We start from the raw sequence: 24,487 nt of genomic DNA on the forward strand, positions 1-24,487 counted from the left end.
GTCCCTCCAGCGTCCTCCGCACTCATTGGCTGCCGCCGCGCAGGGCGCGCGGCATCCTGGGACAATATCCGCGCTTCCCATTGGCTGCGGGGGAAGGAAGCACCTCCCACTAGCGTCCGGGAGAGCGCAAAAGGGGCGGGAGGGCGGTGGCGCTACGCGGGGTCATCATTGGTTAGGTAATTACGCGGCGTGGTTGCTGATTGGCTGGAGGTCTGGAGAGGGGGTCTGCCAATGGACCGTGAGGCTCTCCTTGCAACCATAGAGGTTACCATAGAGGCGGGGGGATGAGTGGGGGGGGGGTGGCCCCGGCCGCCCCGGCCCCCGCCCCACCCCCGCCCCCGTTCTGAGTCTCTCCTAAAAGATCATTTTGAACGTTTAAACGTTTTCCTGTGGTTTATTAAAGCGCCAGGTTCAGCCGTGGCCGAACGTCCCCGGAATCGAGGTTTAGTGCCCCCGCCCTCCCTCCCCGGTGGAGGGGGATCGCCGCCCGGCCGTGGTGCAGGGCCAAGGCCCGGCTCCCTGCCCCGTTACCGGCAGCCTCAACCGCTGGGGACCACCGTTGCGTGAGCCGAGGGGAGGTGAGCCCTCCCGAGGCCTCCGGTGCCCCGGAGGAGGAGAGCGGTCCGTTACCGGGACTTTTAAATTCCCTGAGCTTTTACCCACCTCCCTCCCTCCCCCAGGGCAACCGGCCCCTGCATCCCCGGTTTCTCCTCACCCCCGCAACCGGAGCGCCGGTAGGGAAAGGCGGTACCGGGGCTGGGGCATGGGGGGGGGACGACAAAGAACGACACCCCCGCACCGAACTACAAGTCCCAGCAGTGCGGCCGGGGCCGCCCAGGGGAGGTATCCCGGGGATGGGGGGGGGGGCTCCGCCTTTTCCTGGTCCTCCGCCTCCTCGCAGCCCCGGAGGTTTGCAGCCGTGCTTTTCGGTGAGTGAGGCGGGGGACGGTGGTGATGGGGTCCCGTATACCCCCCTACCGGGGCCGTACGGGGGGGCTGGGCCGGGGCTGCCCCGCTGCGAAGCGGCGGCGACACTTTCACTTTCGTTTTTTGATGGCGGAGCCCGGGGTGCCCAGCCTGGGGGGGGGGGACGGGGACAGCCCGGTCCGCTCCCCGCCCTCCGCCGGGACCCCACGTACGGGGATGCGAAGGGGGACCCCCCCGTGGCACACGCTGCCGGCGGCGAGGGGGGGCTGCCCGGTTCATCCGGTGTCCAACGGCGGCTGGAAGTTGGTCTCGCTTGGGAAGGGGGAATTCCTGTATTTCTACATCATGGGGACGCTGCAGGTTAATGCAAGAAGAAAACAGCAACGGCGAAAGAAAAGGAAAAAAAACAGAGAGTCCCTGGAGAGAGCCTGGGCCGTGAACACCGGAGGAAGCGTTATTTATTCCGCTCTGCTCCCTGTGAGCTGCAATCATCCCTCGTTAGCTCAGCCCCGGGCTGGGACTGCCCGGGAAGCATTAACACCCCGAAGGTGTGGCTGTTCCCTTCTCCTCGGGCGGCAGCAGCCTGGCAGGGCCCCTCCTGATGACTTAAGAGCTGTTGGCGCAACAAAAATATGAACGTTAATAAAATGTCCTCGCCCGTCTACTAACTGTTGTGTTTTCCTGGACGTGAACTGCAGACTCTGCTATCAGCACAACTTCGCACTGCCTCTGCATTTGTTTTCCTTCAAGATCACATGTATTTTCACCAAAACCCACGGTTTTGTTTTTTTTTCAGCAGAATGCGTTGTTTTGCTGCATCCAGACACTGATTCTTCATTTTCTTTGCAAATTAATTTTAACCCTTGTGGCAGCAAGGGCTCATGTCCTGTCCCAAAGCAATGCAATAATATGATTAACGTGCTGTCCTTAGATTTATTTTCTTTTTTTTTTTTTTCTGTCTTTTTCTGTCTGGTGGCTGTCAAGTGGTCCCTGGTGTTCAGGAACTGCAAATCATAAGGCTTATAAGGCACATCAGGGTAGGAAAGTTTGACATCAGCCAGAGAAAGACTGAGGCTTAGGTGAGTTGCACGCCATTTCCTACACTTTACTGAGATAACTAAAAGTGAAACTACAACCCTGGATGTCCTGGAGGATTGCACCACATCCATTTCTAGGGTCTGACCTGCCTTCCGCTCCCAGCAGGATGAATTCTGAATCCTCCCAAGGCAGCCTGTGTCAGTGCAGTTATTGCTGCTCTTTCCAGCTGTGGATGCCTTTTCCTTTGCAAGCACAGCCCCACAATCCCCATCTAAACTTCTGCCTGATTTTCAGGCTATTTTTGGCACAGAATACAGACAATCTCCTTGGTGACACAAAAAAAATAAAGCAGGGTTCCAAAGAGTTCATTTCCATGTGAAACTTCTGGATTGGAGATGACCTGAAATGCTCCAGGTGGGATGGTTGTTCACGATGAACTTTCCCTCTGTTCTGAGGTCAGTCCTCGCTCGCTGCTGCTGTCACTAAGATCAGCTGAGAAGGTTCTGCTTTGGATTCCTGGAATTGAATTGTCCAGGACTGGCAGCAGGGTTTTCTCAGCAATGATCTGCCCCTTGACAGATTGCCAGGGCTGAAGCCTGGCTGCCTTCAAGACATAGTGGCAAAGAGAGTAATTTAGTGTTCTGTTTCCAGTCCTGCCTAGGCTCCTGGCAGTTTAGATACTGTTTTGATCGATGCACCCACTACAGATTTATGTTGTGTGATTTGTAGTGTCACAATGCAGTGCAAAGCTTTCTGTATAGATAACTCATGCAAAAGCTTTAATGCTATTTTTTGACCCTGCTGTCATGCAACATATTCATTTCGATACTGAGAATCATCTTGCGGTTTCAGCATAGCAGTCATGAGTAGCAAGGCTATAATAGCCTCATGACACAGGCTTGTGAGACAGAACTACGACGACCTGCCTAACCAGGATCTCCTCCGTTTGTGCTCTTCCATGGGAGCTGAGCTTAGCAAGGTACCTCTCTTCCCGTGGAGTCAGGAAGTTGGAAGACAAAAGATACTGTATTTGGAGGTCAAGTCATTGCGTTGGATTTGAATGCAGAAAGGAAGGAGGCTGCTGAGTTTGCTTATCACCAGCATGAGTGTGTCTTGTGTGTCTTGCCACAGTCAGCCCGTGAAGGTGGAGTGTGGTAGGGCTGGGAGTGCACGAGTCTTGGAGCTCCCAGCATGATAGATTGTAAGCTGCTGTTTTCATCTTGTACTACTGTCGGAGCATTTCACTGATGGAGTGAAACCTCTGTTCTTCTCAAGCAATGTGCTAGTCTCCAGATTTCAGAAGAGCTACATATGGTAGGGATGTGCCTGGAGTGTCAAATCACATTAAAAACTTGATGTGAGGCTGCATGTGGGGACAGCGGCATTCCAGCAGGGTCTTCAAGCATGGGATCCCACCAGCAGGCACGTGTGCTCCTGCTGCTACAAGGCACCACTGCAGATCTGTAGGATAGTCAGCGGGTCTGGTTCCTGGGGTCCCACGCAGGAGAGGGGCTGCCGTGCCATACTGGCAGCCTCAGAGCACCAGGCACCATGGCTGGGAAGCAGCAGTCAGATGAGAGTCCTACATGTGTCTGCTAAAGAGGTTCTGCAAGCTGCCGCAGATGACAGGAGCAGCCTGGCCACGGTGGCAGGGACACCAATGAGCTCGTGTGCCTTGCTGAGAAACCTTGGTGTGTGCGTAGGGGGTTTTGGACCTCACAGCTACGTCATTCCCAAGTGTAGCTCTTCATACCCTTCACAGACACAACTATGTTGGCAGCATCTGAAGATGAGATAATCCCCTTATTCTTTCCTCCTGTAGACTTCCACAATGGACGAGACCGCAGACGAGCCTCCCACCTCCGCTGTCCTCTTAGACAACTGCCACTTCTCCCAGGTCATCTTTAACAATGTGGAGAAGTTTTATGTTCCTGGAGGAGATGTAACATGTTATTATACCCTCACACAGAACATCATTCCTCGCAGGAAGGACTGGGTGGGCATCTTCCGGGTAAGTGAATGCTGTGAAAACAGATGTGCCAAGTATGAGAAAGCAGCAGCAGGCAGAAACAAACAGCTTGGGCTTTGATAGAACAGGGTTGGGGAATTTTTTTCAGTAATAACCTTGTGTAATAGAACATCTTTATTGTGCCTAGGGACAAAGTACTAGACCTGTTGTGACCCAAACAGCTTCAAGGCTTATCAAACACTCTAATTATCCTTTCATGCATAGACCACAACTCTTAGAAGTCAAGATATCAATGCAGAAGTCCTCCCAGTAACTGATCTATGTGGAAATACAGTCCCAATACCATAGGATAAACATGAACTCTGTGATGCCATATAACAATTTTGCTGTTGCAGGTGGGATGGAAAACAACCCGGGAATATTACACATTCATGTGGGCTCCTTTGCCCAATGATGTCCACAGTGACACCGCTGTGCAGCAACAGATCCAGTTCAAAGGTGAGTCGGGAGCTTGCATCACTTGGGGAATGTATGTGCATGTGCATACACAGGCACACACACACAGACTCCCATTTTGCTACCACTAATGAGCACTACATTCGGAATTACAGAATATCTGTAGGACCATGCTTTGGGAGACTTATTTCAAATCCCATAATAAATCACAAAATTTTGAACATGTTAAATTCTGCCATCCTGACTGAGTGATATGGTTTGTGTTCCTATCGCTGGCACAAGGGATTACTAAAGGTGCAGGAACAATACTGAACTAGGATGTCTCAGTTTTCTGAGGTCCTCACTTTCTGTGCTATGTAGTTAAGAGTCTTAAATAATTAGAAGCTGCATATAATGGGGTTGTTGTGTTTGTCTGAAGCTTACTACCTACCGAAAGATGATGAATACTACCAGTTCTGCTACATCGACCAGGATGGCGTGGTCCGTGGAGCCAGTGTGCCTTTCCAGTTCAGAGCAGAGACTGAGGATGATATCCTGGTGGTTACCACACAGGTATGTGTCCTCTCTTCCCCTGCTCTTTACTCCTTGTGCTTTTATTGGCATATGCTCACTGCTAACATGGAGTGATCCAGTAGACTGGATGCCAAGCTAGAACTCAGCAGACTTGGATTCTATTCTTGGCTTTGCTACTGATCTGTCACACAAATTTGGGCAGCCTTTATTTCTCTACCTGCCATTTATCACTTAGATTGTGAGCTCTTTGTAACGGGGAGTGACTTAGACATAGTGTTTCAGGGCATTTTGAATATCTTTAAATGAAAATGTCATTTTCATGGAAACAGCCTGCCATTAGATGGGAGTAAGAGCATGCACATGGACAATAATTGCAGTGCTGTGAAGTCAAGCACTCTTATTTTGCAGTGTCTTGTGTGCAGCCCTTTTGTTAATGGCACAACTGCACACGTGGTCCTAACCTAACAAACTGGAAAAAGCCTCAAAGCTCTGCCTCTGCTGACTTCTGCGGTCACAGAAGGCATTGAGCATCTCCAAAGATCAGGGGTAGTATGTGCTCAGTATTCAAGAACTGGGTCGATGGTCAGCTTTGGACGCACTGGGGAGAGTGAAGTAGCAGTCTGGTCTGTGCTAGCAGTGAAAGCACGGGGAGGTACACAGTGTTCCCTTTTGCAGAGCTCATCTTTCTTTGCTCTTCACACTGTGCCATTTGGAATGTAGCTTTTCAGTGCTTCTGTTATGACCAAACAACTTTGTGGCTTGCCAGGGAGAAGTAGAAGAGATTGAACTACAAAACAAAAATTTGCGTAAAGAAAACGAGGAGCTGAAAGCAAGCTGTGCAAGTCTCCAGAAACAAAACATGGATCTACAGGAAGACCTCAAGAAGACACAGGTAAACAAAAAAGTTAATATATTAAGTCAGAAGCTTTAAGTCTGAAAGATGAAGAGGGACTGAGTCAGGTCTTGTTCCACTGTGTGCTTCCAGGAGAAAATTAAAGAGGTTTCTCCCCACGTTATCTGTTTAATCCTTTACCAAACTGTACCACACCTTTACTGTGATAAGAACAATAATGATGAACAAGAGACATCTTCAGACACAGGAGTCAGGAACTTATGGGAAGTGTTCAAAAATGTTCTATAGGCTGTCCTGAAATCTCATTATCATTATCTTTTCCTCCTTCAGTTTTGCTCAGGACTTAATATAAATGAAATAGGGTCTGAAAGAGTAGTCAGGATGCAAAGGAGAGAGTTTCCTCCTTCAGATGGGCTGCCTGGAAGTGTTGCATTTGAGGGGTTTTGCAGCTCCAGTGCAGAGCAGGACTATTGCTTTGGTCCTGTTTACCTCTCGTTGACCTCACTGTGATTTTCAGGAGCTGCAGAATAGTTTAGAGTCTCTAAGGAGCAACACAGAGACACTGGAGCTGGAGCTGAATTCCCTGAAAAAGGAAAATAAACATCTAAAGGAGCTGGATGACTGCAGAGAGGCAGAATTGCACCAGTAAGTGTATTTACAGCATATCTCAAACCAGGATTTCATGTAAGCACCTTGCCTTTATGGATTAAATTTCCATTGGTGAAAGTATGGTGTGTTTTGATTTGTTCTGAGTAGACTCAAAGAACAACTTCAGAATGTGACCTCTGACAAGGAACGCCTGGAAACCAGACTGAAAACAGCCCTGGATCACATGGACCAGCTGCAGGTAGCAAACATGTAGCTGCCCTCCTTTGCTTTTATGAACTGTCTCTGGTGGAATCACTTTCCCTCTGACAGAGAACTGAGCTGTCTTGAGCAAGTGTGTGGTGTATGAGTTTCTTTTTTGATTACGTGAGTTCTTTAAGAAAATGTCAACCTTTGATATGATTTGACCTCCAGGAAACCTCAAAAAAGCTGTATTCTGGAAGGAAGGGTAGAGGGGGATGTGCTAAGAGAAACTGTAAGGATTTTATTTCCTAAAAACATCCCCTTTGTCGGCTCATTAAGTTGGCCAAAATCAGACTGTTGTTTACCTCCTGCTAGCTAAGGATCCAGGCAGAAAACACTTGTGTTTTGAAAAAGATTCTAAAATTATGTTCAGTACTCGGGTGAAAACAAGACTTCTAGCTGGGAGGTATGTAAAGAGAGAAGGTAGGCTGAAAATAGCTTGTTTGTTAGGTCTGGGACATGGGAAACCCAGAACAATGGGCTAACCATCTGGCTATAGAGTCTCTGTTTTTCTCTTTGTTCTCTGACTTTCCAGACTAGAAGTGTCATGTTGAAACTTAGAGAGCTCTTCAGAGAATGTAGGAATGAATACTGTGTTCTGACGAATACATTAGCTCCAGTATATCCCCATGTAACTATCCTCAGTTTCTACAAAGGTTTTAATGGAAAAACGTTTACAGAAAAAAAAAATTTAAGCAGCCACGGGTTCTGGAGCTTTGCCTTCTGTGACAAAAGGTGCCTGTGCTCCTCACTCAGAGCTGTTCGATTTTGACTTCTTGCACACTCTTCTTTCTCCCTAGTCTCAAGTGTTGAGTTATGAGAAAGAAGTGGAAAACCTATCTCATACCGACCATGACAAGACAGAGCAGCTTGAAAGTTTAAAGGAAGAGAATCGCCAGTTACGCATGACTAGAACTCAACAGGTAAGGCCTTCCCTGAGCATCACGGTGCTTGGGGGTGCCAGGGCAGAGAGGCTGAGGTGTCCTTGGCAGTGATCACGTTCAAATATTGCTCAATCTTACGAGAATTTAAGGAAATGCATGACAGAAAGAGAAGTGTCCATGGTGGCATGGGTGTCCACATAGATGGTTCTGTGAACACACCATCTGACAGATTCTTATAGTATACATACATTCTTATAGTATGCACATATGTTTTAGTTTTGGAAGAAACATCTGTATAATTAGACATGTAATTCTGATTCTCTGTAGCAGGAAAATTCAGTCTCGATCTCTTTTGAGTCAGCTCAAGGGATAAAGTAAATCAGTGGGAATTCAGGATTCATATTTGGCTAATTGCAAATCGTTGCATCCCAGCAAAATTGTTTCAGGACTGGGCCTTATGGGTAAATAAAACAAGTTACCCTAAATCTGCCCCAACTATATGCTGTTAATTTTACCTCCAACAGAAAGCTGACTAGTAACTGGTGTGAGGCAGCAACCTTGCTGGTCTTCTCTCTGTTGATGTTTTTGTCTCTTTCTCGTCTTTAATATCTCAAATTTGGCATTTTGTAATCAATAAAATAGATGCAATATGCTCAGAATGCACCAAAAAAAGCTGTAAACAATACAAAGTTTCTGTTCTGTAGTTTGGTGCTCTGCCCCACATCCTTCTCCAACACCTCTTTGCAGCTCTGCTTGTGAAAAGCTGGGATTTCTGTGCAGAAGGAGCAAAATAAGGAGCTTGAACATTGCAAGGAAAACTTGAAGGGGTCGGAGGCCAAACTCTCACTTTGTCTGTCCCACTGTCTGCAGAATGAGCAGGTGCCCAGCATTTCTGGCAGTGCAGCTGGGGAGATGGTCCCAAAAGTGCTGAGCACAGAGCTCTGCTGTATTATATGGAACCGGCTGGTACCTGTGTGGGGGAGCTGAGACTCACTGACAGCACTGTTTTCCAGCTTCTTTCGATTTGCAGAACCGTCACAATTTCCCTATGATGTTGCAGATGACTATGTGTATAACAAATTTAAGTTTATGGACAAAAGGCTTGCTTTTCTTAGGTAGCTTCTGCAGACCTTTTAGAAGTAATACACAAACCTCAGCACTGGAAATCACTCCTTGAAGGAATGTGAAGGATATAAAAGAAAAAGGCAGCATGCTGTGGTGTTTCTTTCTACTGAAGAAACCATCATTGGCAATGACTGAGGCCGCCACTTCATCTTTAGCCTGTTGCCCTAAGTGACCTTCTAAAGGTGCTTCTCTCTGTATGTGCTACTCAGGAAGCTTTTGGAGGCTCTACTTTCACTTTGGCATTGAAAATTAGATGCCTAAAATAGATGGTGTGATTACCTCTGCTGTGATACCAAATGTTCAGGATTCTTAGAGTGATACTTTGAGAATGACTGCAGAATCCCTAAGTACTCTAGCTTATCTAATTTACTGATATAATTCAAGAGTCAGCTACAAGATTAATTCCTAAGGATGTACTGGCTGTCCACCGTCAATGCAAGTCTCACAGCATCAGGAAACCTGGCAGACTTGGATAGCTCTCACCTGTCAGGGTGGATTTTTCCACTGTATGAATTCCTTTTCTTCAGCCTCCCTCTTTGTTTGACCTGTCATGTGTTCCCTTCGGAGGTCATGTGTCATCTCTCATGTTGTAATGAAAATGCACAGCATAAGTGAGTGGTGACATGGAGGTATCCTAGGTGACAAACTATGAAATGGTAAGACTCCTATTAGAAGTGAAGGGTTATTTATTGGTCATAAATGCAGCATGAGGCACCTAGTATATGACAGCTCCGGTGCTTGGAGCTGTCATCGTTTTGTTTGCCAGTTTCCCATGATTTACCAAATAACACTCTTCCTTCATAGCAACAAAACCATGACTTGATGAAAGAACTTGAGGAGCAGAAGCATTTGTTTCAGATTCTACAGGCAAAAAAGAATGAAGCTGATGAGGAAAATCAGGTGAGAATTTGGCACAACTCCCTCGCTTTTCTCCTGTATTGAATATGACACTAATGTCTCAGTCCAGTGTTCAGTTCCATTAACCCTTCTACCAAACGGATCACTAGGATCTATCAAACGGATCACCTAGATCACTAGGTCTGCAGGCACCTACAAATGACTCTGTGCATACACTTGCAGTATGTTGTTGCTGCCACATCTGTACAGCCTAAGAGGAAGGGTCCAAAAACTTGCACCTTTTTCCCCCACCACAGAATAGACTGGTTTACCCATAATAGCATGGGGATTTTCAAAAACTCCTAATGTTAGCTTAATTCTGACACCACTGAAATGAATGGACTTACTCATTTAAATGGACATAGCCTTTTTGTCCGGTCTAAGCAATGGCTGCTCAGTTTTGTTCCTTACTCTGCATGACTTCATGATAATCTTTTGTCTTTTAAAGTGTATTACTCTGTTGTGATCATCTTGTCTGCCTTTCCGAGCAAGCCACAGAATAGATCCTTGCCCTTCCTTACCTCACTTTCCCCTTTGGTCAAGCAGCTACCTAAAAGAAGTTCAGAGCAATTTTCATTTGATATAAGAGGATCTATGTTAGTGCAAAGTATGACTTTTCTCTGAAATGGTCTCCTGAGCTTCTGGAAATTCATTCTGCCTTTCTGTCCCTTTGCAGAAACTCAGGAAAGAGAATGACGGACTCCTGAGGCATCTCTCGCAGGCTAGAGAGTTTTCTCCCTTCTCTGTTGTTTCACAAGCTCAAGCTCCAATTCCAGCTCCTGGAGTAGGAGGCCTTCTGTTTGGAAATCCATATTGTGGTGAGATTACTTGGCATTCTATCTGAAACCACAAATACATGGCAATTAAAGTCTCAGCAAATTATCCTCCCTCTCAAATTGAATGCTGTAAAAAAGACATTATTAGCAGCACCTCTGTGCAGCTTTACATGTGTGCAGATGACTTGGCAGCTGCGAAATGCTGCCAGGTGTTAAGAGTTGACTTAAGTGATCAGCTGTCTGTTCATTTTCTGCCAAGAGAGACAACTATTAGCTGGTTTATTCAGCTGTGAGACAGCTAGTTCTGTGGCTTATGTCCAGTTTCCGTAGTCCTAAATACAGAGGTTTAGATCCAGAGCCACATCCTCATGTTTCAAGAATTACTAGTTATCAGCACATTACATTGTTAATCATTTTGCTGTGGCTAAATTGACTTCTTTTTCCAGCTACAGGAACAAACCTGGGGGCAGGAGCTGCAGACATAGTAAGTAAAGAGGACACGACTGGACATGAATTAGTGGTTTGAAACAAAAAGCTCCAAGTTCAGTTCTGTAGCCAATTGTCTACTTAACTGGTTGAGTCCCAGTAAGATAGCGGACAACGAAATGGAGCCATATATGCTTAACACGTAGAATTAATAAGAGTTATACGTCTTAAGGGAGAGAAAGGAAACTCTGTTGACCTTAATCTTTAAGGACCAGCTCTTGGCAGCACCTAATGTCAAAATGAGCAGCATGCAGCTGCTAAATACCTTATTTCAATTTGGAGACATGGACATGTGCAATGTAGGATGGAAAGTTAAGAGTACCTCTCAGAAGCTCTTGACTTTGAAGTGCTATTTAGAGAAGCCTGGAGACATTTGAAAACTTGAGAGTGTTAGAAGTCAGAGAGACTTATCCAAAAGTGATAATACCTGGCTACTAAACTTTTCTGTTTCTTCTCTTTGAATATAATTTTTAAACTGACTTTATTTGCATTGCTTTGTACTTCAGCCTTCTCTAAGGAAATGCCCCATGTGCAATGAAGTATTTCCTGAAGATATTGAAACAAGTCAGTATGAGGCCCATGTGCAGAGCCATCTTCTGGAGTGCTCACTCTGCAATGAGACCTTTGAAAAGTCCAATAAGCAGGTGTTTGAGGACCATATCTTTTGTCATGGATTGGAAGAATTCTGAATCCGTATCTGCTCTGTAGAATAGGTGGCAGAGGCCGCAGTATAGAATAGACCAAAATCACTGTCTAGGCTTAATTCATGCTAAGATCACCCAGACAAGACTGACTATGCCACTAGTACTGTAATTCTGAGCTTTCTGTTCCATGCAGCATATGACCAGCACATAAATCAGGTCAGACATCCACATCCTGAAACTGAATAACCATCATCAAACTTAAGTCCTCTGTCTTGGATCAAGTATATCTGCTTGTTAAATGAGTTACAAATCCTATAATTAGTAATTTAGTTGATTGTGGTACCAGTTCTTTAGAACAGGATTGGCCACGTAACTGTTCATTCAGGTAGGGATCCAAGTGATGGGATGTAGTACAGCAGTTTTCTGTACTTGGCTGATACATCCCTATTATAATGGTTTTGTTCTTTAATATAGCACTGTGATTGCTAACCAAAGACTGGAAACATTGTATAATCTTTCAGGATCACACCTTCAGTCCTGCTCAGCTTCTGGAATGCAGAATGAATTAATAATAAGTAAAAAGGTCTAAATAAAAATATATCTCTTCTTTCACCGTCAGTCATAAAGCAAGTGAAAGATACATATTTATAAGGAGACCAACTACCTGTTTGCAGATCTGAAGGTCTAGGGCCCTCCTTCCAGCAAAGTAGGCAGCACGGCTTATTCTAGGATGAGGCACGTGCAGTTCTCTCCATCCGTCTCAGGATGAGGAAAACCTGAAATTTCTGAAACAGGGAAGGTCGGTATGGCATGGAGCCCATAGAAAAGCAGTAGCTGAGTTGTCTTGGCAGCACAGAGAATAAATGGTCTCAGTCAGAAACTGGGCATCCTCATTTAAAGGAAATTATTAATTCAGATTATTTCTTTTTTATGTTTCTAAACCTTCTTGATTTAACAAGAAGAGCCTGTTCTCAATCCAAAACATTGTGATTCAAAACTAAGTGCCTTGGGATATTACAATGCTTTGTGCACAGATTATCCAGTTACTATTTTTATTTCTGCTTCGCATTTTCAATTTACAATTAAGAGCTTTTCTTTCCACGCAAACACAAATGGGGAAAGGTTTATTATCCAGATGTATTAGTCTGTGTTTCCTGCTGAATATCTGAAGCAATAGAAAATCCTAAGAAGTTTACATAGAGTTTTAAGAATATTTAGAGTAACAAAGACTTCAAAATGTTTTACGCTTTTGATTCTACACAAACTTTTTATCAGTCTAGGTTTAAATAGAGTATTTCTGTCCTGAGATGTACTATACTGGTAAGCATTATTTAAAAAACCGGTAAAAGAAAATATCAGCAAACAGAAATAAAAGCTATATGGAGAAAATCTTTGAAAAATATGGCTATGTCTGTTCATTCTTAAAGAAATAAGTTGGAGGAATTGATGGGGTCTTAAGGGAGCTATTTGCAGGCTTTCAATTACTTGCTGAAGCTTCTAACAAAGTACTTAAAGCACCTCTCTGACTAACTTTTAGCATGCAACATGGTATCCCTATGGGTAGTGAGACTGTTTCTGTTTAACAGAAAGCACCTATTTAAGTGGTTGATCCACAGTGGCTCCTCACAGCATGGGAATGCATCATGAAGGCCAAAGGATAGTATGGGATAATAAGAACGAATCAGGAAACTAAAATGAGCTGTATGGGATCTGTTTGTTTATATCCATTCCCAGTAGCACTGATCTAAAAACCTAGAGCTGTCTGAATTTCTTCTGTGTCATAGGAACGTTCAGCATATCAACACCTTTTTTCCTTAGGCTAGGAGAAAAAGCTGAAAACCTCCTCACTCGGGATGATAAAATATTATTTTAAAAATACTTGGTTTTGTACATGTTTTGACATTATTGATTACTATCGTATATCTCAACATTCCTGGCGTAGCTTTATCCCATTTTTGACAATCAAACATTCCATCAAAATGAGGCTGATTTTTAACTGAACACTTGTTTCCTCAGGAAAACTCCCATTGTTTTTCAAGAAAATGCATTCCCCCCCCCCACCTTTTCCCATACGTCCTCATTCTAAGTTACATTTTTCTTCCTTTTACTGCTTTGCACCTTGACAGCAGCAGATCACATGTGGAGAGACACAAAAACAATTTTTACTGGTAGTTCACCCAAATGCCAGTTATCAGACCTCTTTGCTTTCTACACTATTGCTAGTACTGGCTTTAGCGGCTCATATCCTAAAGCCAAACCCAGTCACTTGGGGTTAGAGTTCTGTCACAATGCTGCCTACATCCTTGAGCTATGGGTGCCAAGTGTCGGTGCCCCCGAATTGCCTCTCCATCCCTTTTACACGGGTACCTATCATTTTCCACTTGCTTGCTCCTATCATTTCTACAAATCTCGGAGCCTATGTTGAGGTGCTGGCCCTGGGACACAGGCAGCAAGCGGGTGACCGGCAGAGGGGGTCAGACCGCAATAAATCTCATGAGGATGCTGGCTTTTTGAAGTATTTTAAGGTATGTCATTTTTTCTTCTGTAATAATGACACAGATTCAGACTCCCAGCCATATACTTTGGCCTGATACAGGTCATACCTTCCCTATCCTGGGCAGCCAGGGACCAATTTACCCCTAAGCACAAATTACACCATATATTTTCTGACCAAGTTTTCATTTTGCTTGTAATTTACAGCATTATTTATGTTACTGCTGCATTTAGCCTTTGGAATCATAAGAGGTTTCAATCCTATCTCAATTTTATAGTTTAATACAGAAGTAGCTCAAATGGCTGATAATTAGATATAGTTATACTTTGGATGAGATCCAGTATTACATTGATATGTATTGGATAAGGACCTTGAAATAAATTTTCAAAAGGCACAGTAGGGGTTTGGCACAATTTGTACTCGAACTCATGTAGCATCTGAATGGGCATTCATTAGAAATGTATCTAAAAGGAAGAAGTCATACTTTGTGGGCCAAATCTCTGTGAATATATATCTTTTTAGACCTTTACAGAGCTAATCAGTTTGGTCCAGCTTAGGAACTGGCCTGGTTTGCTTTCCATCAATGATCTCTGCTGGGATGCAGCTTAGCATTTTCTGTCTCTCATCCAGGCAAAACCACTCAGCCTCAGAGAGCTCTTCTCCCTTTGCTTGGTCCTTTTGCTTCTCCCTCATTTTTGCCAGACCCTTTGCCTTCCTTTTCCAAGAAGTTGGTTCTTCCTTGGGCTTTCTCTCCCATTCAGAGAAAGTATATTTTGAATGTATCTGTCCCTGTCCACAGCACATCATTTTCCAATTAACCGGAATGATTCTTTATGTGTAAAATGCAAACCAGATGATAACTTCTCTCAGCTGCAAATACATGCTGCTAACTATGGTCACAGAGGGCATCACATACCGACTGATGTCAGTTCGTTTCATAGGAAAGACCATTGTTTTGCCTGGGAGAAGTTATTTGTGGCGTAGAAAAAAAGAGACTGTCCACAAGGGAGGCAGTTACAGCTTCCAGATTCCCAAACTATTTCAGCCCTGAAAGTCAGAGTATCTGAAAGGATGCTGAAATAACTGACTGGTGGCTCAGCTTCTTTTGGGATGCAATTCCCAATCGTACAGCCACAGTCCCCTTCCTCACTTGAACAGCCTCTTTCCTCTACCCATTCTCCTCCTGGTTCCTCTTCATCTATCCATGTCTTCTTTCCTCTTCCTGCAGAACAATTCGGACCTTCAGCATTGTCAATCTCCTCCAAAAACACAGTGCTGAGGTTGGGCGTGCGGACGAGGGGGAGGCAGAGGCATGGAGCAGGGTCCATCTGGCAGTGCTGCCCCTCACCCGGCAGAACGCAGACTGGGAGCTCTGCTGCTGCTTCTCTTTGCTTCACCTTAATGAGGCTCCCATGGAGAGCAGAGGAAGCTGAAAGGAAATAAAAAGATTCCTGACAAAAGGAATGTAAATAGACAATATGCAGGTGAACAAAGGAGGAAAAGGAAAGCCGTGTACAAGCCAGCAATTGAGTGGTTATGGTCGGTAATCAACTTGTCAGTTTGATTTTAAGACACAGCAGAAGAGATCGATAATTCTTTACAGCAGCTTAATGCACACCTAGGGTTTAAAGTGTTTTGATCATCAAAGTCCTTATTTCATGGATCACTCCTGTGCTTAGTAAGTGGAGGTGCTTCTGTATTTAGCATGTCAATGATGGGAAGGAGAAGGGAGCAGAGAAGGGAATGGTAGAAAAAAATATTCAAAAATGACACTTAGACAGACTGCCACACTGGTTTAGGTGGAGCACCTCAGAAAAATCTGGGGAAGGAAATGCTCACAGGCTGCTGTGAGACTGAAAAATGAAGATATTACACTTAGGCGGGGGGTGGGTTGTCGCTTCTATTATTTTGTAAGGACACATTGTTTATCTTTGTTCTGCTGTGGAGATCCAGACTGACCTATTCCTGCTTGCACAGGAGTCAATGAGTCCCTTTATCTGTAGTGCACTAGTACAAATAGAGAGTGCTTAGTGGGTATATAACGGCACGAAATCCAAACGCTGCCATTTATCACCCTCTTTGTACTGAATTAAATCACTACGTGAAATGCACTGAAGAATCGAACCTTTATTGTTTTGTTGGTGAAAGGATTGGGTCCCAGAATTACATCAGTTGTTTTCTCTAAACAGCTATTAGCCTCCTCCATTATACTAACAGAACTGGTTTCCATCCTCTGGCTCATTTATTCCAAACCAGCATTATTGAAGTGAATGGGGTCTAGGCCCTGGATATTAGAAGAGCTGTTGGTCTACTCATAAATAACAAGTTGTCAAGGATTTTAATGGAAACCCTTAGAGTGCTGTAAATCTGTGCAGTTCTGCCTGCATCCCCTCCCTCATTTCCATCACAATATCACTCCAGTGGGACTGCAGCTTGCAGCATGTGCCAGGCAGCCTAGATTGGTAGGACATGGGGGAAGGAGGGAGAAAAAAAAAAAAAAAAAGCTGGAGATGGGGTGGGGGGATTCAGAACAGTTGGTACTGCGGAAGCATCTGCTGGGTGGCCGGTTTCGGAGTCACCTGGCCTATTCAGCGTGGCGAGGGGAAAGGGCTATTCATCGGGGGGGGGGCTGGAGAGGGGAATAACAGAACCAGGGATGCTTGTGGAATAAAGACGGATGTATTGCAGTTTACATTTCGCTCCGTTGGTCTGTGAAGCAGTAAATCTCGGCAAGTAGAGGGTTTTGTTAGGTTTTGATCACATTTTAAGTGGTAGAGCTAGTGCAGTGGTACTGCATAGACTGTCTCTTGCTCTTAGGCAAAGAGGACTTTCCTTTTCAAGCTGAATTTTTTTAACCTTCCTAGCCAGTCCAAACTACCTTCAGGGAAAATTTGACCCCACGTCCTGATCCAAACAGCAATGTTTCTGTAGTTCACTGGATCTGGCCAGGAACTGGGTTACTACAAAGTATGCCCTTTGACTTAGTCATCGCCCAAATATCTGTAGCTCAGCTGCCTGCTCAGATCACAGCACCCTGCTGCATACAACACTAAAGTCTTCTAGGAAGGAACTTGAGCTCACTCATCCATTCTCCGTTGGCTATATGACATTATGGAATATATTATGATTGGCACAGCCATGCTCGTGCCCAAACCACTCACAAAGCAGACGAGGCTGCACAGGGGTCTATTTTAAGAGATCATGTGGACCCTCTGCCTTCTGAGGCACCAGAGCTCATTAAAATTTGTGTGCAAGGTCAGTTTAGGCTTAAATGTAGGCTTGCACCCCGGTTTACCATGTAATATAAATAAAAAATTACATTGGTGACAAAGCTTCTACTAGCTTCAGAGTGCCCAGGGCTTATAGTCTTATATAATTACTAGTCTGGCACTGAGGGTCTAAAATACGGCAAAGCCATCAGCAACACAGATCCTAAATTAATGACCTTAAATATAGCTCCTTTCACATTACAACCTCACACGACAAGCTCTGAAGAAGTAGGCCTTACAAGACTTATGTTCTAATTAAATATTATCCCTATGTTACAGACAGGGAAACAGTTATGCAGACATGAAGGAATTTGGCCAAAGTCACTCAGAAAATTTGTGGCATAATCCCCCTTTCCCTCGCCAGATTTAACATTCATTTTGAGAAAAGCTGAACAGCACAAGAATTGAGCCAGGATGGAGAAAAAATGGATGGCTGCCAAAAGGGATTGATGCCCTTCAGACTCCAGGGAGTTTTTAACCCTTCCCAATGGTTTTCCCAGCCTGAAAAACCTGGTGGGGTTCATCAGGCTGTACTTCTCCTCTACTGATCCATAAGAGATTCGCCAGTGGGAGCAGCTGCTTTGAGAGTGAGTTGATAACTCAAGCCCTGAGGCACTTACATCTGTACGTCTCGTTCCCTGCCTGCTTCCCTTCCCCAGTAACAGGATGAGACTAGAATATTGCATGTGCTTTTATAATGTCTATTCCTGTGGGGCCTTGGTCATGATTACAGCATCTAAATGCAACCAGAAACAAACAGGGACAATGAAAAAGACAAAAAAGATGGTCAGCCTGACGATTCTGAACATTTTTTACACTAAATTTGTTTCTATTTAATAATAAGTTGCAGTTTCATAAGCCATACAGTGTAGTTAATTCCTTTTTTGATAACAATTATAATATTTTTGAGAGCAGCTGCTGCACATGTTATATAGTACAGCTGAGAGAGCCATATGGATTTTTAATTCCTAAGAGTTATTACTTGGTTGTAGCAGTATGTATGAGCCCATGCTTGCCTTAATGGAGTGATTAGACTTGACAATCCTTCTTTAAAGAGGGCTATTGTTAGGATAGATCTGATCCAAAATGTAGGAAAGTTTTGGAAGAGGGGCTCTTCATTACATGAAATGAGAAGATCAGTATTTTTTTTAAGGCAGCTCAGTGTTTTCTACATCTTCAGGAAGTTCTGTCTCTGTTAGTATAAGATAATTTTAATGACCTGTATTCTGTCCTTTCAGGACTATACCTAGAAAGTGTGCCTTGAGGTGTTATTGTTGCTTTACACTGGTGGCTTTTTTAACAAATCAGGCAAAATGGGGACGCTTAAACTTTCTTGCAAGCTACCTACTAGAAAGCCCCTCTGCTCTTAAAGGAAGAAATCTTATAAGAATACTCAGAGTTACAATCCTAACACATATTTTGGAAGAGACGTAAACTTTGAAAGAGACATTAAATCATATTTCTCCATGAACTTTTATAAGACAACCCCTAAACATGAGATTCTTACACTTTATCCTAAAACATGTGGCCCAACAAGAGACAAAAGATAGACTAGATGCATCACTGTGGGATCCTGAATGAAAATTTCTTCAGTCCCCGTAAAGGCTCCAATCCTTCTGTTTACAAGCAGCAGAAGAGAAAAATATGCTGCTTTAATGTAGAAGCTATATATACCTATATATCACTTGAGTGCATTGTCTTGAGTATGCTACAGATTGCTCAAATAAATCTGAGGAGCTCTCTGGATCTTTAATTCTATAGAAAATGTTGGAAAACTCTTAACCTTATGACACATATCAGGCTTGTAAAATTTAAAATGAATTCTAGTAAATCTGCTGCTGGCTGCCATGGAAATGGAGCAGGTTAGTTTAAAGGAGTCAGTATCACAAAAAGAAAAGGGAATCCAAGCTTTTTTGTGTGTGCCGAACAATTAGCTTAGAACAACCTGCTCCATTTTTAGCCATCTCAGTCTGTTTCCATGGCAGCAGGAACTGAATTCATACAACTGTTGCAAAGTCTGGATGTAAATGGTGCTACCCATTGTGTCAGCAGCACCAGCAGACCTCAGCCTAACTTCAGTTTCCCAAAGCTGCTAAGTTTGTTTTATTATTATTTATTTAGGATGATTTTTGTGCCATTTTAAAGATTTAAGACAAGGTTGCTCTAGGCTCTGTGCGCTGCCATTAGCCCAAAGTTAGGTTAGCATGGACAGACCTGGTGCAGACCGATCTGCAAACTTTTGCCTGTTTAAAACCAAGCCCTGAAATCCCACCTAACCCCGCACAGGGTCTCATGACAAGGTTTGTTGCCTCACAAATCAATCCTTCATGGGATGGCCATTGCTGCTAGGGGACCAACATTTGAACTCTGTCAAGAACTTCGACACGCTCCGTCACCTGAAGCTGTTGGGGGCCTCGCACCCACTCGCCTCCCTCCCTCTAGCCCCCCCAAATCCCACACCACGGCCCAAAGGCAGAGCCCTCTGCTGCCAGCCCCCCACACGAAGCCTGCCCGCAGAAGGGGAGCTGTACTCTGAGGTGAGGACAGGTTTCGTACCACAGGATCCCCGCCCGTGAGGAAAGGGGACAAATCCTGTCAGGAAAACCCTCCCTCGCAAATCCCCTCCTCACACAACACCTCCCACAACCCCCCGCGCAGCCTCGGCGCCCCTCGCGAATATTCAAATCAACCCCATCCTCACAGCTGTGATTGGCTGTGGCCGTTCAAACCAAGCCACGCCCCCCTGAAGGAGGCGGGGCCGATAGCGGCCGTTAGGAGGCCGTTGGCGCCGGGGCAGCGCCGGAATGCGCATGGGCAACTCCGGCGCACGCCCGTGACGCCAGCGCGTCCTCTTGTTGTCGTAACAACACCTCCTCCCCCTTGCTGTTTTTATCCAATCAGAGCCCCTCCCGGCCGCTTGGCCCAATGGAGCGGCGATATGTTAATACCGGGGCGGGGAGGAAGGGGTGGGTGGGTGTTAGGCAGGTGGGTTTGCCCAATCAGGAGGCGGGAAGGGGTGGGGTGCTGCTTCCCCTCAGCCGTCGGGCCTCGGCCCGGTGTTCGTCCCTCAGCGCTTCCCCGGGACGGGACGGTGGTCGCGCCGCCTGTCAGCCCGTCTCGGCCCTGTCGGTGCCTCCGTGTAGGCCTGGGGAGGGGGGTGGTGTGAGGGGGAGCGCGGCCCGGTGCCGCGGGGTGCGAATTGCCCTTGCTCCGAACTCAGCGGTGCCTCCGGGCCTGCTTGAGGACGGTTCCGGGGGATGGCGGTCTCTGTAAGGGCCCTCCTGGCAGGTAGTTCCCGCCTGGGGAGTCTCCTGCTGGCGTTGAATGGATGCCGAGTCCCGTGTCAGAAGTGCAGGGATGAAACTTGGCGGGGAGGGCAAAAAAAAGTGCCTCAAAAGTTGGGCTGTAGCCCTGGATGGGTCTTTTGGGTTGGAAAGGCTGCTGCTGGCACGAGGACGGAGCGTTGGGAAAGCATTTCTGTCGTCTCTTGGATGGGGAAGCCAAAATATAATTGTGGTGTAGTCAGTTCCTAAAGGACTAGTAAATTTACATTTGTGCCTGGGTCACGGCGTCAACATATCGCTTGAGTTGTTAGAAGTCAAAAGCTTTAGTGTCCGTGCGTCTTGTTTTGCACAAAGTTTGGCAGCCTGTCTCAGAATTCCCCCACTGATGCAGTTGACTTCAGACATGTGCTACCAGTCATTAGAGCAGTTCTTTATTGGCCCCAGTGTCCCCTGTTGTTCTAACACTTGCTCTTTGCGAGTATGTACTATCCCTAATGTTTAATCTTTCTAAAGTACTAGCTTGTGTTTGTTATACATATTTCTCTCATAATGACCGAAGTTAGGCAAGAAGTCAAAACTTAATATGTCTGTGAGCTCTTGCCAGTATTTTCTGGATTCGTGCCTTGAGAGAAGAACATGAAGAAGCAGTGTAAATGGCTCTGTTCCCAATCCAAATAAAGCATTATTCAGAGTTGTATTCCAGGAATCTTTGTTTTTCACCACTCGTCGGAAATATCAATGGAACTGTTTGTTCTAGCAGTTATTGCTAGCTAGCATGAAGCTTTTGAAACAGTAAGAAATTGTTGGTTTCTTTGGTACTCATTTATGACTAATTGCCCAGATTATCATCTAAAGCAGGCAGTTTGTAAATAATACATCCACAGTGAGCAAAAGCAATCCACCTTGATTGATTGCCAAGGTCTAATTGAGCAGCGATTCTCCATCTCCCTCTGAGTCCAAACAGAGAGTTTGAAATTACAAACCTTCATTCTCTTGAAACTGCTTCTGCTCTGCGATGCAGCGCGTGGAGCTGCTAGCGGGTATGGCTTTTGGGGAGCAAGAGAGAACAAGGAGTGAACAGCACACTGGACAGATTATACTGTCTCAACAGATCAGTTAATGGATATGAAAAATAATCACGTGCTTATGAGTGTGAGTTGGTTAGGCTATATGCATATGAGGATCCCTTTATTGTTTTTTTGCAGTCAAAAAGGTGAAGATCAAAATATTTGTTCATGGCTTCCCTTCCCCCCCCCCCGCCCTGGGCTTCTTTCCCCAGAAAATTAGCCACTTCCCTGGAAGGACTGAGATCTGTAGGAAGTATTTGCTGGCTAGGAACATGAGCAGGGTGGTAAAGCTCTTCCCAAAAGAATTCAACTTCTTTCTCAGTGTCTTCCTGCAGAGTAAGCCCTTCTTAAAGCCTGACTTTCTTGTTGGCACAATTATTTTTTGGCTATCAGACTTAAATTCTATTATTTGCATGTCAGAAGGGGCTACCTTCCAGCATATTAGAAGCCTCTCCTGAATACTAGGCAAAGATTAATATGCTGGGCTAGAGGAAAGCAAATAGTTTTCTCTGAAATTAGTGCTGGAAAAGAAATCAGGAAAAGTAAGCAACTGTCACTTAAAATTTTTTTAAGTGCAGAGGACTGAAGGAAAGTAGTCCTGATTCTTTAATCTTACAATATTCTTACAGTCCTGTTTGCTGTTACAGCTAAAGTTACACTTTTGCAAAGTTCTTGCAATAGTTTGAAAACCTAGGCCTAGAAAATCTGCTTTAGAAAACAGCTTTAATGCAATTCTTTCGTAACTTTTGTAGTGTCCCTCTGTTCCGTTTCCCTCCTCATAGTTATGACATTTGTAGCCCAATAGCAGATCAAGGAAACGCAAGACTTACATCTGTAAACTGGACTCTGGCTGTCAGGGCAGAGGCATCTTCATTACCAAATCTGAGGAGGACATAAAACCTGGACAGGATATGATCTACCAGCTCTACATCTCAAGGGTAATCCCTCCATTCCATGTTTCAAGATTGCTGCTTTGTCACTGAGCTGGTGTTTTAATACCTGGTTTAGCCTTGCCTTGATGTGGTCAGTCAGCCATAAATAGCATTCACTGGTCATTTTCTTCAGATTCATCACCGTCAAAAGAATTCATTGCTGTCAAAAGAAAAATGTCTACTTTGCATGTTATTCTGTAAAGTCTTGTTCAGAAATGACTTCTAATATTTTGAGAGAGAATCACCTTGACAAGAATTCAGGGCATTCCGGATAGATGAACAAGGAAAACTTTATCCCTCATCAGTGAATGAGCACTTAAAAGATACTAATTTTTCATGAGTCCCATTAAGCCCTATCATCCTGTTCCAAATAAATGTCTCACCAAAGTGTTTTTGATTGACACTTTTAAGTCATGTCTCTAATGAAGTCTAATATAAAAACTTCTGTAAGCTTCTAGTTGTTTAGACTTCCAATAATTTGAGGAGCAAAACCTTAATTTACTTTGGTTTATTGTTGACCTTTGGACACACTTTATTTTATGGGCTAAATTTGTTTGACTTTGCATTGACCTCATTGTTATTTTTTAGGGGATCTTCCAAGGTAAGAATGAAAGTCTGTGAATGTCTGGGAAAAATAATAAAAGGTGGAAAGGAGGACACATGAAGCCTCTGGCTTGGAGGAAAAGAAAGTAGGAAATCAGATCTTCTTGAGCAGGAGATAGGGTGGACTAACCCACAGGCTCCTTTTCTGCTGTTAATGTTTCATTCCTTCAAACACTCGCTGAGCTGTACAAAGACCAGCTACGACTTTAAATTAAGTGGAGATCCTGTGAACACTTGCTGTAGTGCAGACCCAAGCTCTAGTTTGATCAGTGTTAGGGTCACAGGCTCCAGTAAGAGACATTTTCAGTATCTTTCCCAGGTCAGCACCAGGCTAGACTATGGTAGAAGCATTATCTGGCAAAGGAGTTCAGTAGGGACAACAGCTAGGCTTGTCACCTTTGCTATAGCGATTAGTAAGTTACCAATGTTGTTCATGTGTTTCAAGCAAGTTTAGAAGCAAATCAGCTTCATGTTCGCCTTCCCAGCCTTTTATTGGTAGATTTAAGTTTGATCTGAGGATTTATGTGCTGGTGACATCCTGTGACTCTCCAAGAATATTTGTCTGTAATGAGGGCCTTACACATTTTGCTACTTCAGCATCCTCTGACCTTTTGCATAATAACGTGGTAAGTAAACAAGCCTATTAGCAGAAGTTAATGACAGCTCAATATGTAGCAACCAGAGATACAGAGAAATCATAATGGTTTGACTGTCCAAAGCATGTTTCTCTTGAGAATCTCTAAGCACTTCATAAATACTAGTAATTCATCTTTGTAGTATCTGAGTGCCATAAATAAAATTATGCATGAAATATTTGAGCAGATTCTGTAGTAGAATACAGCATGTGTTATATTATCCCGATCAGTGCTGCATGCAAGTTTTGGCACAGTTAGTAGTTTTATAAATACATACCCAATTAACTTTCTGTATTATTCTGGTACTATTTTTCATGAAGCATTATTGTGGGGGGAAAAAAAATATTTATAAGAAAAAGAAATCTTGGAAGAAAAAAAGGTCCTAAATGCTAAGATATTTTGTTTTTACTTCTTTATGAAAAGAAGTTGTGGCTTAGCTGATGGCTGGAAAAGGTTCTGGTATGCAGTTCTGGATCATTCCAACACAGAATTAGCTCTACTAATAAGTGGTTGTAGAATGGGGCCTGACTGAGAAAGAAGGTTATCTTCCATTGAAACTGCTGATTTCTCAGAAGTGATGGAATTGGAATGCTGATGAGATTGCAGTGAAGTGAAATTGAAACTGTTGAGCCTCATTTATTGGGTTCTTTAGAGTAATGGGATCAGTATAGGGCTGATCATATTTAGTGCCATTAAATCTTCTGTGCTTAATTAAGATGCTTTGTACATTATGCAGTGCGACCAGGATCATGTAGAGAAGAAGGGAGGAGGCTAATACCTTTCTAA

At 44.3% G+C, this 24,487-nt stretch overlaps 1 protein-coding gene across 3 annotated transcripts; it reads left to right on the top strand.

Annotated features, from left to right (window-relative positions):
- The first annotated feature begins 862 nt into the window (after positions 1 to 862).
- Positions 863 to 12,784, top strand: CALCOCO2 (calcium binding and coiled-coil domain 2). Of its 3 annotated transcripts, XM_010585496.1 has the most exons (13): positions 863 to 929; positions 1,288 to 1,454; positions 3,788 to 3,976; positions 4,330 to 4,432; positions 4,809 to 4,942; positions 5,670 to 5,795; positions 6,274 to 6,401; positions 6,513 to 6,603; positions 7,406 to 7,528; positions 9,419 to 9,514; positions 10,188 to 10,329; positions 10,734 to 10,771; positions 11,280 to 12,784. In XM_010585496.1, exons 3-13 carry the CDS (start codon positions 3,797 to 3,799, stop codon positions 11,460 to 11,462), a joined length of 1,344 nt encoding a protein of 447 aa, XP_010583798.1. In that variant the 5' UTR covers positions 863 to 929; positions 1,288 to 1,454; positions 3,788 to 3,796; the 3' UTR covers positions 11,463 to 12,784. The 3 variants fall into 3 exon arrangements, with proteins under 3 accessions (XP_010583798.1, XP_010583799.1, XP_010583797.1); XM_010585497.1 differs by lacking the exon at positions 1,288 to 1,454 and having other exon boundaries at positions 864 to 929; XM_010585495.1 differs by lacking the exon at positions 863 to 929 and having other exon boundaries at positions 1,086 to 1,454.
- The last annotated feature ends 11,703 nt before the right edge of the window (positions 12,785 to 24,487 follow it).

This window comes from Haliaeetus leucocephalus, unplaced genomic scaffold, assembly GCF_000737465.1.
Source record: "Haliaeetus leucocephalus isolate CR32 unplaced genomic scaffold, Haliaeetus_leucocephalus-4.0 Scaffold110, whole genome shotgun sequence".
Lineage (NCBI taxonomy): Eukaryota > Metazoa > Chordata > Aves > Accipitriformes > Accipitridae > Haliaeetus > Haliaeetus leucocephalus.

What these genes read in the sequence shown, in the direction of transcription:
- CALCOCO2 (XM_010585496.1), top strand. Translation starts at nt 3,797, where the DNA reads ATGGACGAGACCGCAGACGAGCCTCCCACCTCCGCTGTCCTCTTAGAC. An exon ending in ACTGGGTGGGCATCTTCCGG is followed by an intron (nt 3,977 to 4,329) that starts GTAAGTGAATGC and finishes TTGCTGTTGCAG; the next exon opens with GTGGGATGGAAAACAACCCG. An exon ending in GCAACAGATCCAGTTCAAAG is followed by an intron (nt 4,433 to 4,808) that starts GTGAGTCGGGAG and finishes GTTTGTCTGAAG; the next exon opens with CTTACTACCTACCGAAAGAT.